Source organism: Grampus griseus (assembly GCF_964374135.1).
Source record: "Grampus griseus genome assembly, chromosome: 2".
In the NCBI taxonomy this organism is placed as follows: domain Eukaryota; kingdom Metazoa; phylum Chordata; class Mammalia; order Artiodactyla; family Delphinidae; genus Grampus; species Grampus griseus.
The window spans coordinates 76,845,899-76,863,291 of record NC_139018.1 but is presented as its reverse complement, the minus strand read 5'-3'; the positions used below and the strand labels follow the sequence as shown (position 1 = coordinate 76,863,291).

Sequence of the window (17,393 nt, the reverse complement as noted above, 5' to 3'; positions counted from 1 at the left end):
TTTTAATAAATCTACGGAGTTGTGCAACCATCATCACAGTCCAGTTTTAGAACATTTCTATCATCCAAAACAATTCCCGTGAACCTGTTCAAACAACTAACTTTGCCTGAGCCAGAAGAACAGCAAAACTAAGCAGGTTTGCCTTAAAAAACTTTCCAATGGCAATTTTGAGAGCCCAGCAAAATGTGCCTGGATAACTGGCTTTCGTGGTTCACTTGTTAGGCAAGATTTCTTCTTTTCCTTTTCTTTAAGTCTCTACTGGCCAACTTTCCATTCTGGATATTTACAGCAGCTTGTTAATCATTTCATTCCATCTCAGATATCATTAACTTGGAAAAATGGAATAAACAACTGATTCAAATTTAATTAATCTAGAAAATTGTCTCAGGGTGTTACAGTCTCTCAAATAGTCTGAATTTAATCAGCAGTGAACTATTTTGCTAGTAGACTATCGCAAAGGAAAAAGCCAGTATTAAAACAGGAATAAAGTTAAGCTTATATAAATGACTTACCTCAGAAAAAAACCCACTATATTTTGATGATGGGCTTTCTGTCTGTGAAGAACCAGAATCACTGGGGCTAACCAGATATGGTCGACTACCCTGCCGCACTTGCTCAGGGAGGCGGCCTGCACAAGCCAGCTCATTCTCTTTATTTGCCATGTCACAGCCCCCGCTGTTGGGGGACTGCTTTTTTCTGTAGCAAGGATTTTGAAAAGGATGATGAACTTTCTTTCTGTGATAGATCACCTTACGTAGTTTATCTGGGCTTTTCACAGCTTGTCCAACTGTTCTGTAAAAAGAATGGATTTTCTTAAATGAAAAAGAACCATATGAAAACCTTTAAAAGTTTTTAAAGAGAAAGATTTAGTAGGCCACATTTTGTGATCACAATCCACTAAAATTAGAAGTAAGCAGAATAATTTTTTAAAATCTTAACTCTTAGATTGAAGAGGAAAATAAAAGGGAAATTATAAACCATCTGGAAAACAATGAAAAGGATGGTACTTTACACCAAAAGAGGAAAAGAAAAAATGAAGAAGCATAATAACTAGATGCTTTTAAAACGAACTACAGGGCATTCAGGGAGTATGAAAATTTTAACAATTTCCATTCACCTAATCTTTTTCTAACAAAGTGATAGAATAAGTGAGCAAGTTCGAATATTTTAATTTGAATCAGGCAAGTCTGAATATATATTTTAATATAAAAGAGAACACTTATTTCGATTAAGCTGAAGTACAGTTAATTTGTTTGAATAAGATAAAATACTACTGAGCACATCTCATGGTTTAGTATAATGGTTCTCAAATGTTTTGACCTCAGGATGCTTTGCACTCCTAAAAATTATTGAGGTCTCAAAAGAATTTTTTTTATGTGGGCAATATCTACTGATATTTGATGAATCAGAAACTAAAACAGAAAATTTGTTAATCAATTTTAAAGATGATAAACTCGGGGGAATTCCTGGTGGTCTAGTGGTTAAGACTCCACACTTCCACTGCTGAGGGCATGGGTTCAATCCCTGGTCGGGGCTAAGATCCCACATGCCTCAGAGCACAGCCAAAAAAAGAAAAAGAAAAAGATAAACTCATTACATACTACATAGAATATATTTTTTTAAATCCTCTATTTTCCAAAACAAACGAACAAAAAATATAGTGAGAAGAATGGCACTGTTTTGCATTTGTGCAAAATCTCTAATATCTGGTTTAACAGAAGACAGCTGGATCCTCATATCTGCTTCTGCATTCCATATATTGTGATATCAAATATCATGTAGCTGCTGGAAAACTCTACTGTACACTTGTAAGAGAGTGGAAATGAAGAAGGTAAATAATGTCTTAGTATTGTTATGAAGATAGTTTTGACCTCACAAACTCATTGAAAGGCCTTTGGGACCTCCAGGGTCCACAGATCACACACTTTGAGAACCAGTGGTTTAGTAGAAAGCGCCTTTGGAGTTTGGCAGATCTGACAGTAAATGCCGTTTTTACCACCTTCTGGATGTACAATCCTAAAGAAATCACAAGTCTTTAGTTTTACTCATCAACTGTTTGGGGTAATGATACCTATCTAATATTGATATATTTAGCACAGTACCTGGCACAAAGGAGTTGTTTGACAATAAATTAGTATTATTATACTAAAAGACAATACTCCCCCCCCCCCATTTTCACTCTTACCCAGTTTTCAATATTTGCTGTTTCCCACAAACTTTAAAGAAGCTCTTACCTAGTTATGTAAGCAGCCAACTGTTTTGGAGATTTCTTAACCTGAAAAATAAAAGTAGATAGTTGCAGCATATTTAAGTTCCTTAACAAAGCTATGTAAACTTTGTGATTAATGTCAACAAGTCTGAAATTGAACTATTAAATTTTTCAGATTAAAGCTCTTACTGTACTGATGCTGTACTCTCAATCATTGGTTACAACAACACTGTATGTATTTTTAACAACGCAACATACCCATCTGGCTAGTTTCCACGCTACTAGTCACATATTATATATACAGAGTGCTAAATAAATGAGTTGAATTTTAAGAAATTATAACAGTGCTAATGAGCCTTGCAATGGGTGAACAAAAAGCATCTCTGTGATTCCTCTAAAATTAAATTAAAATATTCAAATTATACTATATCAAAACAATATACCGCCAAAAAGTTTTCAGAGCTTTTGGAATACAGATTTCAATTATTTTATTAATTCTACTTAATTTTGGCAGATTGAGCAGAACTGTCAACCTCCCATTTTTTAAACACTTTAATAACCAGAAGTATCTATAGACTTAGCAGTTTAAATTGTGTCAAACTGAATGACTGTGTCTCCCCAAAATTCCTCTGTTGAAATCCTAACCCCCAGAGTGATGGTATTAGGAAGTAAGGCTTTTGGGAGGTGATAAGGTCATAAAAGTAAAAACCCCATGAATAAGATTAGTGTCCTTATAACAGAGAGCCCAGCGAATTCTCTCTCTCTCCCCTTCTGTCATGTGAGGAAGTAGAGAAAAGCTATCTATGAACCAGGAAGTGGGCCCTCACTGGATATCAACTCTGCTAGGGCCTTGATCTTGGACTTCTCAGCCTCCAAAACTGTGAGAAATAAATTTCTGTTGTTTATGAGCCACACAGTCTATGGTATTCTGTTTGTGTAGCAGCCCAAACAGACTGAGATACTGTCTTACCCATTCCTAGAAACCATGGACTTACTTACCTCCTTCATGTTCTTATTAGTGAAATTAGAGACCCTTTTTCTAGGAACATCAATGAAATGATCTTCAATATTATTACAAAAGTTGCGTTTTTTAACATTGTGGGTTTCAGATGCCATAATCTCTTAAATACCTAGACAAAAAATAAAAATAATAAATGGAAAATACAAAAAGCAAACGAGCCTGATCCTTTCCTTAACACACATAAAAATACAACAGCTCTACGCTATATAAAAGAGGCTTACAAGTAAAGCAAAGGACATGTGGGCATACCTCATTTTATTGCACTTCACAGATATTGTGTTTTTTTGTTTTTTTTTTAACAAATTGGAAGTGTGTGGCAACTCTGCATCAAGCAAGTCTATTGGCACCATTTTTCCAACAGCATTTGTTCACTTCATGTCTGTGTCACATTTTGGTAATTCTCACAATATTTCAAACTTCTCCATTATTATATTTGTTATAACGATTTGTGATCAGGGATCTTTGATGTTACTACTGTAGTTGTATTTGAGCACCATGAACCTTGTCCACATAAGATGGTGAACTTAACTGATAAATGTGGGTGTTCTGACTGCTCCACTGACTGGCTATTCCCCGCTCTCTCCCTCTCCTCGGATCTCCCTATTCCCTAAGACACAACAATATTGAAATTAGGTCAATGAATAACCCTACCATGGCCTCTAAGTGTTCAAGTGAAAGGAGCAGTGGCAAGTCTCTCCTTTTAAGTCAAAAGCTAGAAATGATTAAGCGTAGTGAGGAAGGCATGTCAAAAGAGAGAAGGCTGAAATCTAGGCCTCTTGCACCAGTTAGGCAAGTTGTGAACACAAAGGAAAAGTTCTTGAAGGAAATTAAAAGTGCCATTCCAGTGAACACATGAATGGTAAGGCGAAAAAGCCTCATTGCCGACATGGTGAAAGTTTTAGTGATCTGGATAGAAGATCAAACTAGCCACAACATTCCCTTAAGCCAAAACCTATTCCAGAGCAAGGACCTAACTCTCTTTAATAAAGGTTGAGAGAGGTAAGGAAGCTGCAGAAAAGTTTGAAGCTAAGAGGCTAACTCATGAGGTTTAAGGAAAGAAGCCATTTCTATAACATAAAAGTACAAAGTGAAGCAGCATGTGCTGATGTAGAAGTTGTAGCAAGTTATCCAGAAGATCTAGCTAAGATAATGAATGAAGGTGGCTACACTGAACCACAGATTTTCAATGGAGATGAAACGGCCTTCTGTTGGAAGAAGATGCCATCTGGGACTTTCATAGCTAAGAGAGAAGTCAAAGCTTGGCTTCAAAGCTTCAAAGGACAGTCTAACTCTCTTCTTAGGGCCTAATGTGGCTGATGACTTTAAGTTGAAGCCAGTGATCACTTACCATTCCCCAAATCCTAGGGCCCTTAAGAACTATGATAAATCAACTCTACTTGAACTCTATAATGAAACAAGAAAGCCTGGATGAAAGCATATGTGTTTACAATATGGTTTACTGAAGATTTTAAGCCCACTGTTGAGACCTACTGCTCAGAAAAAAAGATTCCTTGCAAAATATTACTGCTCATTCACAATGCACCTGGTCACCCAAGAGCTCCGATGAAGATGTACAATGAGATTCATGTTGTTTTTATGCCTGCTAACAGAGCATCCATTCTTCAGCCCATGGATCAAGGAGTAATTTTGACTTTCAAGTCTTATTATTTACAAAATATATTTTGTAAGGCTATAGCAGAGTAAATTGAAAAACTTCTGGAACAGATTCAACATTCTAGATGTCATTACAAACATTTGTGACTCATGGGAAAAGGTCAAAATATCAACATTAACAGGATTTTGGAAGAGTTGATTCCAACCCTAATGGATGACTTTGAGGGGTTCAAGACTTCAGTGGAGGAAGTAACTACAGATGTGGTAGAAATAGCAAGAGGACTGGAATTAGAAGTGGAGCTGGAAGATGTAACTGAATTGCTGCAGTTTCATGATAAAACTTTAACAGATGAGGAGCTGCCTTTTCTGGATGAGCAGAGAAGATGGATTCTTGAGATGGAATCCACTCCTGGTGAAGGTGCTGTGAAAACTTTTGAAATGACGGGAAAGAATTTATATAGAATATTGCCAAACTCAGTTGGTAAAGCAGCGGCAGGGTTTGAGAGGACTGACTCCAATTTTGAAAGAAGTTCTGCAGTGGGTAAAGTGCTATCAAACAGCACTGCATGCTACAGAGAAATCATTTGTGAAAGGAAGAGTCAATTGACGCAGCAAACTTCACTGCTGTCTTATTTTAAGAAACTGCCATAGCCACCCCAACTTCAGCAACCACCACCCTGATCAGTCAGCAGCCATCGACACTGAGGCAAGACCTTCCATCAGCAAAAAGATTACGACTTGTTGAAGGCTCAGATGATGGCTAGCAATTTTTAGCAATAAAGTATTTTTAAATTAAGGTATGTACATTTGTTTAAACATAATGCTACTGCACACCTAATAAACTACACACAGTATAGTGTAAACATAACTTTTATATGCAATGGGAAACCAAAAAATTTGTGTGACTTGCTTTATTAAGGTGGTCTGAAACCAAACCTGCAACATCTCTGAGGTATGAATGTAGTTCTAAGTTATACATTTTTTAAAAGCCTTAAACATAGAGGAAGCACAAGGCAGGGGATTCCAGTAAAGTTCTTTCTGTTCTCATTCTTAAGTTGCAACCAGTTACAATAATATGGCATGTACTTTTTGCCAACACAACATGTCAATCTCCCCATTTTCCATATCACTAGCCATATATTATTAAAGTTTATGAAATCAGGTCTAATAGTAGTGGTATCTTGAAATTCAAATGCACGGAAGCCTAAATTTTTGGAAGCAAATCACTGGGTCGTATACAACCATAAGCAGCCAGGGGAACCAAAATCAGACTATATATATCTGACTTGTTTTATGCCCAACCTTTAAATTTTTCTTTCATTCGTGCAGCTAGCTTTCTTCCATCTTTGAAAAATATAACCCACATTCTTTTGCTCCTCCAATTATATCCAAAGGGCAGAAAATAGATGCTGTGACTTCATTTATGTAACAGAGGATGTTAGTGACTTTCCCACTTGCACTCAGGTTTCACATAGCAAATTTACTTCAGGTCATGCCCTGAAAACCAAGTTTCTCCCTCACTTTTTTTTTTTTTTTTTTTTCGGTAGGCGGGCCTCTCACTGTTGTGGCCTCTCCAGTTGCGGAGCACAGGCTCCGGACGCGCAGGCCCAGCGGCCATGGCTCACGGGCCCAGCTGCTGCGCGGCATGTGGGATATTCCTGGACCGGGGCACGAACCCGTGTCCCCTGCATCGGCAGGCGGACTCTCAACCACTGCGCCACCAGGGAAGCCCTCCCTCATTCTTGTTTTAAACATTTATTGAGCATTCATTATATGCCAGGCCCTGGAGTTAATGTAGATGACGGACAGTGATCCTGTTCTAAAGAATCATTTAGGAAGCTTTCTGAAAATACATCTTTCTGGGCCCTAATTTCAGACTATAACTCAGCAGGTATCAGGAAAAAAGCCCAAAACAATTATATTTTTAAAAAGCCCCACAGGTATTTTTATCATTAAAAAAAATTTTTTATTGAAGTACAGTTGATTTATCATGTGGTGGCAATCTCTGCTGTGCAGCAAACTCAGTTACACACATAGAGACATTCTTTTTTAATATTCTTTTCCATTATGGTTTATCACAGGATATTGAGTATAGTTCCCTGTGCTACACATTAGGACCTTGTGGTTTATCCATTCTAAATGTAATAGTTTGTATCTACCAACACCAAACTCCCAGTCCATCCCTCTCCCTCCCTCTCCCTCCCTGCCCCTCCCCACAGGTTTTTCTGATACACATTCTTAGTAAAAAAAAAAAAAAAAAATCTGTCTTAGAGAATTTTCCAAAAATATACACGAACACAGGAAATTCTGCAATCAATTTCAGGGTATTTTACGATTTCTTGCAGCTAATTCAGGGACAGCCCATCCACTTGTGCCCCCAGGTTACTAAACCTCTAGGATGAGACTTTTAAAAAAGTAAATAAATAATTGCAGTAATACAATAAGCACTCTGACAGAGGGGCACCCATGCAAGTCAGCAAATCTCCACCGAGGAAAAGTTTTCTAGGGCAAATAGCACATTGAGAAAATAGCATGTGTAGAACTGAAAGGCATGAAGCAACATGATTTGCCTGGCAATGTGTTAAGTAGATGCATGTGACTAGAGCTTAGGCTGGGGGTGTGCTGCAGCAGAGTGAGAAATGAGGCTGGAGAGACAGGCAGAAGCTAGATCATAAAGGGTTCTGTGCACAAGGTAAGCTTTTTTGTTTGTTTGTTTTGTCTTTGAAAGAAAGGGGGACTTTTAGTTAAAGATAATGGACTAAACACGTGCAATTACTTTTACCTTTCCCTGAAACCCTATTACAATGACAGTAAAGAAGATTTTAAAGGCATAAACCCCATAAGGGCAAAGAATAGAAGATGAGGCAATGGCAACAACATTTTGGAAACTGCAAAGCATAAGTGGTAAATGACTTAGCAGATCTGAGAAAGCAAAATCCTAAAGCATCAGTGAGGAAAGGTGAAAAGCAGAATCCCCCAAAGGTTCAGAAATTGGCGATACTAAGGACCTCAAAAAGTGGGATAAAGGTGGGCTTAAGAACAAGTACAATGAATGAATGTCCATTTAAGACACAGTTAAGAGTCCTAGATCCCCTTCCCCATTTCAGTAAAAAACTGGAGTTTTATTGTATGGAAAATCTAAAACAAGAGTCCTTGGGATGGGAAACACCAGGCACAAATGTGGGTGAGAGGAACATATTCTAAACAGGGCGATCAAGTGAAAGTTTACATACTAAATGTTAAGACCTCTAACCTTCTTTCTACCACATGTCTCACAGAGGCTTGTAGCCAGGCTTAAATACTCCAGGGAAAGAGTACTGAAGATGCTTCTTTGGGAACTCTGATCAGTCCCAGAGGAAAACACACACACACACACACACACACACACACACACACACACACACACACACACACACATACACACCACACACACACACACACACTCCTAAAAATACTGACATCAGTGATGGTCAAAGTCCCCAAAGAACTTTTTATATCTTGATTATGGTAGTAGTTACCTGTCAAAACTCTAATAGCATGATTTTTTTTTTTTGCATGTAAACATCTCAATAAACCCAACTTTCAAAAAATCCTCTAGAGATAAGAACAAATTGCATCCATGAAACACAAATGAGAAAAAAAACAAGCTGACAAAGACTCTTGGAAATTAAAAATAGGATGTAATAAGATAGCAGAAAAACTCAATAGAAGTTGGAAAAGAAGTTGAGGGTATCTCCTAGAACGTAGGGTAAAAAGATTTTTTAAAAGAACCTGGATTGGTTTATAGAGACCAACATTCAAATAAACAGAATTTCAGAAAGAGTACAGAAAAAAACAAATAAGAAAGCAAAGAATTAAAAACTGTTCACGGTTGAAGGCCATGAATTCCCAAACTGAAAGGGCACATTGAGGGTCAGCACTGCAGATGAAAATAGACCTACAAGGCACATTGTCACATTTCAGAGCACCAGAGAAGCCAGAGAAGGGGAAAACATACAATAAACAAATAAACAAACTCCCCCTAAAATCCAAACTAAGTCACATACAAATGATAAAGGCATAGAACAATGCCTTCAAAATTCTTAGGAAACTTGAAATTTTATATCCAGACTAGTCACCACCTGAGTGCAAGTGTAGGAAAAAAAATCTTCAGAAATTCAAAGTTCCAAAAAAAATTCTTCATGCAGCAATCTGAGAAATAATAAAAATGAGAAATACAAGAAATGGAGAGCCAACAAGAGAAATGAGAAGGGAATTCTCATGATGGTTATGAACAAAGATCCCAGGATGATGGCTGTGCACCAGGAGTACATGACAACAATTGGAGCGGGATAACAGACTGAAGGGAGAAGTAATCACATAAATGAAATTGAGTTATAATACCTGGGGCTCATTAGAGAGGAGATGGAGAGAACTGAGGGAGTCACAAGGCAGTGGCACATGTTTCAAGTGACAAAAGAAAAGAACTGTCAGCCCAGAATCTCCTATGTGGAGGAAATATCCTTCAGGAATGAAGGAGAAACCAAGACATTCTCAAATAAAAGGAAATTAAAGAAGGAATATTAGAACATCAAGGAGACAAAAAGAAAACTATAAGGTAAATTATGTTTGAAGCAAAAATTATAACACTATCTGATGTGGTTCAAAGTATATGTAGAAGAATGTTTAAGACAACTATGTTGTAAGTGCGGAAGGGCAAAGGGATATATAAAGGGAGGTAAAGTTTCCACACTTTACTCAAACTTGTAAAATGATGCCATCAGTAGACTGTGATAAATTATAGATGTGTAACATAATACCTAGAACCATTGCTAGAAGCTATTGCTACTGTTTTATTAAGAAACATAGTAAAAACTACTATAGATAAATTGAGATGTAATGTTAAAAATGTGTACAAATAACTCATAGGAAGGCAAGAAAAAAGAAACAAAAAAATGGAGAGAACATAAACAAAAAATAAAATGGCAGAAACATATCAATAATTACATTATATATGAATGCTCTAAACATATCAGTTAAAAAACAGAGATTGGCAGAGTACATTAAGAAACATGACCTAACAATATTCTGTCTATAAGAAATTCATTTCAAATATAATGATAAAGGAAAGTAGAACATAGAAGAAAGATCCTAATAGATCTTTAAAAGTTCTCATCACAGGAGAAAAAAGAAAGTAGTAAAAGGAAGAAAAAGATGTATCATGCAAATATTAATTTAAAAGAGCCAGGACTTCCCTGGTGGCACAGTGGTTAAGAATCCACCTGCCAATGCAGGGGACACGGGTTTGAGCCCTGGTCTGGGAAGATCCCACATGCCGCAGAGCAACTAAGCCCCTGCGCCACAACTACTAAGCCTACACTCTAGAGCCCACGAGCCACAACTACTGAGCCCTCGTGCCACAACTACTGAAGCCTGCACACGTAGAGCCTGTGCTCCACAACAAGAGAAGCTACGGCAATGAGAAGCCCACGTGCTGCAACAAAGAGTAGCCCCTGCTCACCACAACTAGAGAAAGCCCATGTGCAGTGACGAAGACCCAATGCAGCCAAAAATAAATAAATAAAATTTATAAAAAAATAAAAATAAAAGGGTCAAACCATCAAGAAAACATAGCAATCTTAAATATGTACACACCAAACAACACAGGTGAAAAATACATGAAGCAAAAACTGACAAGGCTGGAAGTTATAATTTGAAATTGGCAAGAAATAGCAAAATTCCTCTGTTAAAATGCACTATGCTTGCAAGTTTATAAGTTTGAAAAATAAAGAAAAAAGAAGAAAGGTAAATGAAAACACCAAGAATAATTAATTTTATGATTTCATATCAAAAGGCACATAGTTGTAATTTGCTATTAAATTAGCATAATTTTTTTATTGTCACTTTGTTTTGCTACTATGTAAGTTAATCAGCTTACATAATCATAAAATCAGAGATATTTGAAATGGAAAACATAATTAGTAAAATAATTCATTAGTACCTTACATTCCAAGGTCTCAAAACTGTTTACCAGTCCTCCTTAACCAGTATAGAATATTCTGGTCACCAACACAGGGGCTCCTAAAATTAGGCAAATGTCTTCCTTTTGGACTCTGAAATAAGTTTATTTCGGCTAAACTACAGGTAAAAACATGGAGCCAGAGGATGGGACCAGCTTTAAAGTCAGCCTAGAAACATAGAAGTGATAAGCTGGAGCAGCGGTTCTCAAACTTTAGCATCGGAATCATTTGTGGACCTCCCTATGATACAGATTGTTGGGCCCCATCCCCTGAAAGACTGAAGTGGGGCCTGAGACTCTGCATTTCTAACAGGCACTTGGGTGATGCTCATGCTGCTGGTCTGAAGACCTCACCTGGGAACTACTGAATTAGAGTTCTCTCTGAAAGTTTCTCATTAAATACTGTAGTGCTCATTGTTTTAAAGTTGTCCAGATTTCCATTCATTAAAGCCAGTTCCATCCACCGTATTCTCGTTTATTTTATATACATAATGTACTTACAAAGAAAGGATAGGATCTCACCTACAGTCAACTCTCAACTGTATGTAGTTGATCAATCTTACAGATCTTCTGGGGTAAAAATTTCATTGAGATCTAATTTTATTTCTCCCTCACCTTTCTCCTAGCCTTATTCCTAGACTAGAATGTAAATTAATTTTATTTCAGGATAAAATCAACAAGGTTGGTCAGATAATCTGTTTGAAGGAATACATATGAATGAAATACTGTTTTGGTTCATCTGTGATGTTGCTGCTTTCCCTTGGTGATCCAGTGGGGAATGTTCTTAATCAGTTCTGTCTTTGGGTCCACTATTACTTCTCTGGAGTGGCACCCTCTTTAAATTCCCCTTTTGAAAATACAGACATTTGGTACCTGGAACTAAAGTCTATACATATGGCTAAAGAGTATTCTAAATCCAAATTCATACAATTTCATCATAACTTCTAAAATAAGGGGGTAAAAATTAGTGTAATGTAGCACTATGGTAGTAACTTAGAGTGGTTCCAAAGATAAGAAAAGCTTCCAAATTCTTTTAAGAAGCCAGTATACCAGTGTTATTAAAATATAATAAAGATTGCACAATAAAACCACGGACCAATTTTACTGATGAATATTAATGCAAAAGCCCAGATAACACCATACTGTTGGTGAGAATGTAAGAGGATCCAGTCACCTTGGAGAACAGTTTGGCAGCTCCTCAAAAGTTTAAAAAGAGTTACCATATGACCATATACATCCAAAAGAAATAAAACTTGTCACAAAGACTTGTACACAAATGTTCATAGCAGCAGCATTATTCGTAAGAGCTAAAAATTGGAAACTATCCAAACATCCATCAACTGATGAATGGATAAAATGTGGTAAATAAATAAAATCCATACAATGGAATATCATCCAGCCATAAAAATGAATTTTTGTCCTGATATATGGTCAATCATAGATGAACCTCAAAACACTATGTTAAGTGAAAGAAAAGAAGCCAGAAATGAAAGATCACATACTGTATGATTCTATTTATATGAAATGTTCAGAATAAGCATATCTTTAGAGACAGAAAGTCAATTAGTGGTTGTCCAGCAGTGCTATAATGGGTATGGGGTTTCTTTCGGGAGGTGATGAAAATGCTCTAAAATTGATTATGATGGCTGCAGAACTCTGTGAATATACTAAAGGTCATTGAATTATATACTTTAAGTGGGTGAAGTATGGTATGTGAATTAGAGCTCAATAAAGTTTAATTATTAAAAAAAACCTGACATGGCTGAAAGGAGAAACAGACAAATCCACAATAATCTTGGAGACTTCAATAACCCCTCTCAACATCTGATAGGACAAATAGACAGAAATGCAGCAAAGTTATAACATCATCAACCAATAGGATCAAATCAATATTTATAGAACACTCCACCAACAACAGCAGAATAATTATTTTCAAATGCCACAGAACATATACCAAGATAGGCTATATCTTAGGCTATAAAACAAACCACAACAATTTGAAATAATTGAAATGATGCTCAGTATTGGTAATTATTAGAGAAATGCAAATCAAAACTACAATGAGGTATCACCTCACACCAGTCAGAATGGCCATCATCAAAAAGTCTACAAATAATAAATGCTGGAGAGGGTGTGGAGAAAAGGGAAGCCTCTGATACTGTTGGTGGGAATGTAAATTGGTGCAGACACTATCTAGAACAGTATGGAGGTTTCTTAAAACACTAAAAATAGTGTTATCATATGATCCTGCAATCCCACTCCTGGGCATGTATCTAGAGAAAACTACAATTTGAAAAGGTACATGCATCCCAATGTTCATTGCAGCACTATTTACAATAACCAAGACATGGAAGCAACCTAAATGTTCATTGACGGAGGAATGGATAAAGAAGATGTGGGATATTTATTCAATGGAATATTACTCAGCCGTAAAAAAGAATGAAACAATGCCATTTGCAGCAACATGGATGGACCTAGAAATTATCATACTAAGTGAAGTAAGTCAGACAAAGACAAATATCACATGATATCACTTATATGTGGAATCTAAAAAAAAAAAGATACAAATGAACTTATATACAAAACAGAAATAGACCTATAGACATAAAAGACTTATGGTTACCAAAGGGGGAAGTGGGGGAAGGGATAAATTAGGAGTTTGAGATTAATATATACATATTACTATATATAAAACGGATAACCAACAAGGACCTACTGTATAGCACAGGGAACTATACTCAGTATTTTGTAATAACCTGTAAGGGAAAACAATCTGAAAAAAAAATTGATATATATGTATGTATAATGGAAACACTTTGCTGCACACCTGAAACTAACACAATATTATAAATCAACTATACTTCAATAAAAATATATATAAACACATCAAACTCCAAGATGCCAAAAAAAATAAAATAAAATAAAAAATAGGGCTTCCCTGGTGGCACAGTGGTTGAGAATCTGCCTGCCAATGCAGGGGACACGGGTTTGAGCCCTGGTCTGGAAAGATCCCACATGCCGCGGAGCAACTGGGCCCGTGAGCCACAACTACTGAGCCTGCGCGTCTGGAGCCTGTGCTCCGCAACAAGAGAGGCCGCGATAGTGAGAGGCCCGCGCACCGCGATGAAGAGGGGCCCCTGCTTGCCACAACTAGAGAAAGCCCTCGCACAGAAACGAAGACCCAACACAGTCATAAATAAATAAATAAATAAATTTAAATCATATGGACTTCTAAGAAGACCTCTGCTTAAAAAAATAAAAAAAAAAATAAGCGAAATCATATAGAGCATGTTCTCCAACTACAATGAAATCAAACTAAAAATCAATAAAAGAAAAATAACAGGAAAATCTCCAAACGCCTAGTAACCAAACAGTGCACTTGTAAAAAGTTCATGGGTTAAAGAGGAAGTCTCAAGGGAAATCAATAAAATACACTGTGCAAAATGAAAATGGAAATTTAACATATTAAAATTTGTGGAACACAGCTAAAACAGTGCTCAGGGAAATTTTTAGCACTAAAATGCATAAAAAGGAAAAGTCTCAAATCAATAACCTAAGCTTCCACATCAAGAACCTAGAAAAAGAAGAGCAAAATAAACCCAAAGCAAGCAGAGGAAGGAAATAATAAATAATAGAAATCAATAAAACCGAAAACAGAAAGACAACAGAAAAAATTAACAAGACAAAGAACTAGTTCATTGAAAGGTCAAAAAAATTTTTCAAACCTCCAGGGAAACTGACAAAGGAAAAAAAAACAAATTACCAATACCAGGAATGAAAAGGAGATATCACTATAGATGCTACAGACATTGAAAGGATAAGAAAATACCACAACCAACTCTACAAACATAAATTTGACAAGTTAAAAGAAGTAGGCCAATTCCTCAAGAAACACCACAACTCACTCAATATGAAGTAAGCAACTTGAATAGCCCTGTAATTATTAAGGAAACAATTCATAATTTTAAAACTCCCCAACTAGAAATCTCCAAGCCTGGATGATTTTAATGGAAAATTCAACCAAATGTTTAAGACTGAACACCAATTCTACACAACCTTTTCAAGAAAACAGAAGAGCAAGGAAGACTTCCCGATTCAATTTATGAAGCTAATATGTATTATCCTGATGCAAAAATATGACAAAAAAGCACAAAAAAGGGAAAACTACAAACCAATATCTCTCAAGGCTGTAAATAAAAACTCTTAACAAAATATCAGCTAATGGAATTCACAATACAAAAAAGAATTATACACCACAATCAAGTGGCATTTGTCCCAGGGACACGCTTGTTCAATATTTGAAAATCAATCCATGTAACCCATGATATTAACAAGCTAAAGAAGAAAAGTCATATGATCATATCAATTGATGCCATAAAAGTATTTGACAAAACTCAACACCCATTCATGATAAATACTCTCATTAAAATAATAATAGAGGAGGGCTTCCCTGGTGGTGCAGTGGTTGAGAGTCCGCCTGCCCATGCAGGGGACACGGGTTCGTGCCCGGGTCTGGGAAGATCCCACATGCCGCGGAGCGGCTGGGTCGGTGAGCCATGGCCGCTGAGCCTACGCGTCCGGAGCCTGTGCTCCGCAACGGGAGAGGCCACAGCACTGAGACGCCCGCGTACCGGGGGGGAAATAATAATAATAATAATAATAGAGGGAAACTTCCTCAACTTGATAAAGAGCACCTACAAAAAACCTACAGCTAACATCACTCTTAATGGTGAGAAACTCAAAGCTTTCCTGCTAAGATTAGGCACAAGGCAAGTGTGTCCCCTCTCATCACGGCTTTTCAATATCATATTGGAAGTTCTAGCTAATGCAATAAGAAACGGAAAGAAAAGATATATAGATTGGAAAGGGGGAAAAAAACTTTGTTCACAGATGCTATGATCATCTATGTAGAAACTCTGAAAGAACAGACCAAAACAAACAAAAAAACCCCAAAACCTTTTGGAACTAGTAAGTGATCACACCAAGGATGCAGAATACAAGGTTAAAATACAAGTCAATCACATTCCTATATATCATCGATGAGCAAGTGCAATTTGAAATTAAAAATACATTACCATTTACTTTAGCACTCCCTCCCCCACCAAAAAGTTCTGAATTCAAACTAGGTATCTAGGGAAATTGCAATGGTAGTCAAAACTTTTCCCTCTCAACAGAGTAAAAATGAGCAAGATACACAGTCAAAAAGATGAAGATAAATGTCGAACTGCTTTAAGTCTCTATGAAACTGGAGAGACTAGAAGAAAATACATGAGAGGAACTAGCTAATTCATTTTCTCTATTCTAAGAGATACGAATTAGGCATACATTAAAAAAAATACAGTATGCAAAGAACTGAGCACTGCTTTGAAGAGATTTCTAAAATCCACTTACTAAAAAAGAATTAATTTGTAATCTGATACAAATATATTAAGAACGGTGTCTGGATTTATGGGAAAATAAAGTTCTGCTTACAAGTTTTGAACAGTCAATATAGTATTTAAAACAAATAATTGAGTCAATGAAGCAAAATGATGAAAGGAAAACAAAGATGATATTCTTGCCCTTAAGAAACTTACTCTATTAGAGACACATGACATAATCACATGATAGTTATCTAATTCTACCAGGCTGTATACCTCACATAATATACAGACTAAACTTATAGAAAATTAAGTTCTACATGAGTTCAAAGAGGGATAGAGCGTATTTCTGAAAACCACCATGATCAGGAAAGGCTTGGGAAGAAGCAAGGCTTAAATTGGACTTTTGATAACGGATTGGATTCAGGTAGGAGGAACTGAGAGCTTAAGGAAAAATACCAAATATCTCAATATTGTACAAGGTCACAAGGTGGGAATAACTTGGTTATTTACCAGTATAGGTATCCAAAGAATAAATTTAAATCCACTATATACAACAGGCATTTATTACAAGGTGCCTCCCTCCATCTTTTTCTTATACGAAGATGCTAAATTAAAGAAAGTATTTTTAGCATCCTGAGTTGGATTCAAGTTACATTTTCCCATAGAAATCCAATTAATAGTACTACTGGATCAGCTCTAAACAGGCTATTAAGGCCTAAGCTTGGAAACTAATCACCTATTAGTGTAGGCCTTTGTTTCTGTCAAAGATGTAATCTGATTACTAAACAACCAATAAAAAGTCAACTTTTTGGAATCCAACTCATCAATAAACCTGGAGTTGTCTCTATCACAAACAAACCTTAGGAAATTAAAGTAATTGAAAGAGAGAGTTCTCAATGTCATTCATATTTTTAAAATAAATAAATATAGTAGAATGATAATTGAAAGCATAATAGTTGTAAGCTGGGAGGAATAGTCCTGTTTCATTAAGACTATGACATTTCTAAGACGGTAGTATCTGGTTTAAGATCCTAAAAATTTTTAAACAAAAAAATTTACTACAGAATAGTAGTTGGAAAACTAATTTTGAAAGCTTAAAATGGGTAGTGTGACAATAACAACAATTTCCAAGAAAATAACAGTTACTATCATTATATCATAGAACTGTGGCTGCTTTATATTGAGTTA

General features: G+C 36.4%; 1 protein-coding gene across 4 annotated transcripts in view; it reads right to left on the bottom strand.

Moving 5' to 3' along the window:
• The window catches only part of KATNBL1 (katanin regulatory subunit B1 like 1), a 62,969-nt gene that overhangs the window by 8,584 nt on the left and 36,992 nt on the right, over window positions 1–17,393 (bottom strand). For all 4 annotated transcript variants that reach the window (XM_082647189.1, XM_082647192.1, XM_082647191.1 and 1 more), the window contains 3 exons: window positions 3,209–3,339; window positions 2,235–2,275; window positions 513–792 (listed from right to left, as the gene is read on the bottom strand). In XM_082647189.1, coding sequence (XP_082503315.1) covers window positions 513–792; window positions 2,235–2,275; window positions 3,209–3,325 — 438 coding nt within the window. In that variant the 5' untranslated portion in view covers window positions 3,326–3,339. The remainder of the gene's footprint in view (window positions 1–512; window positions 793–2,234; window positions 2,276–3,208; window positions 3,340–17,393) is intronic.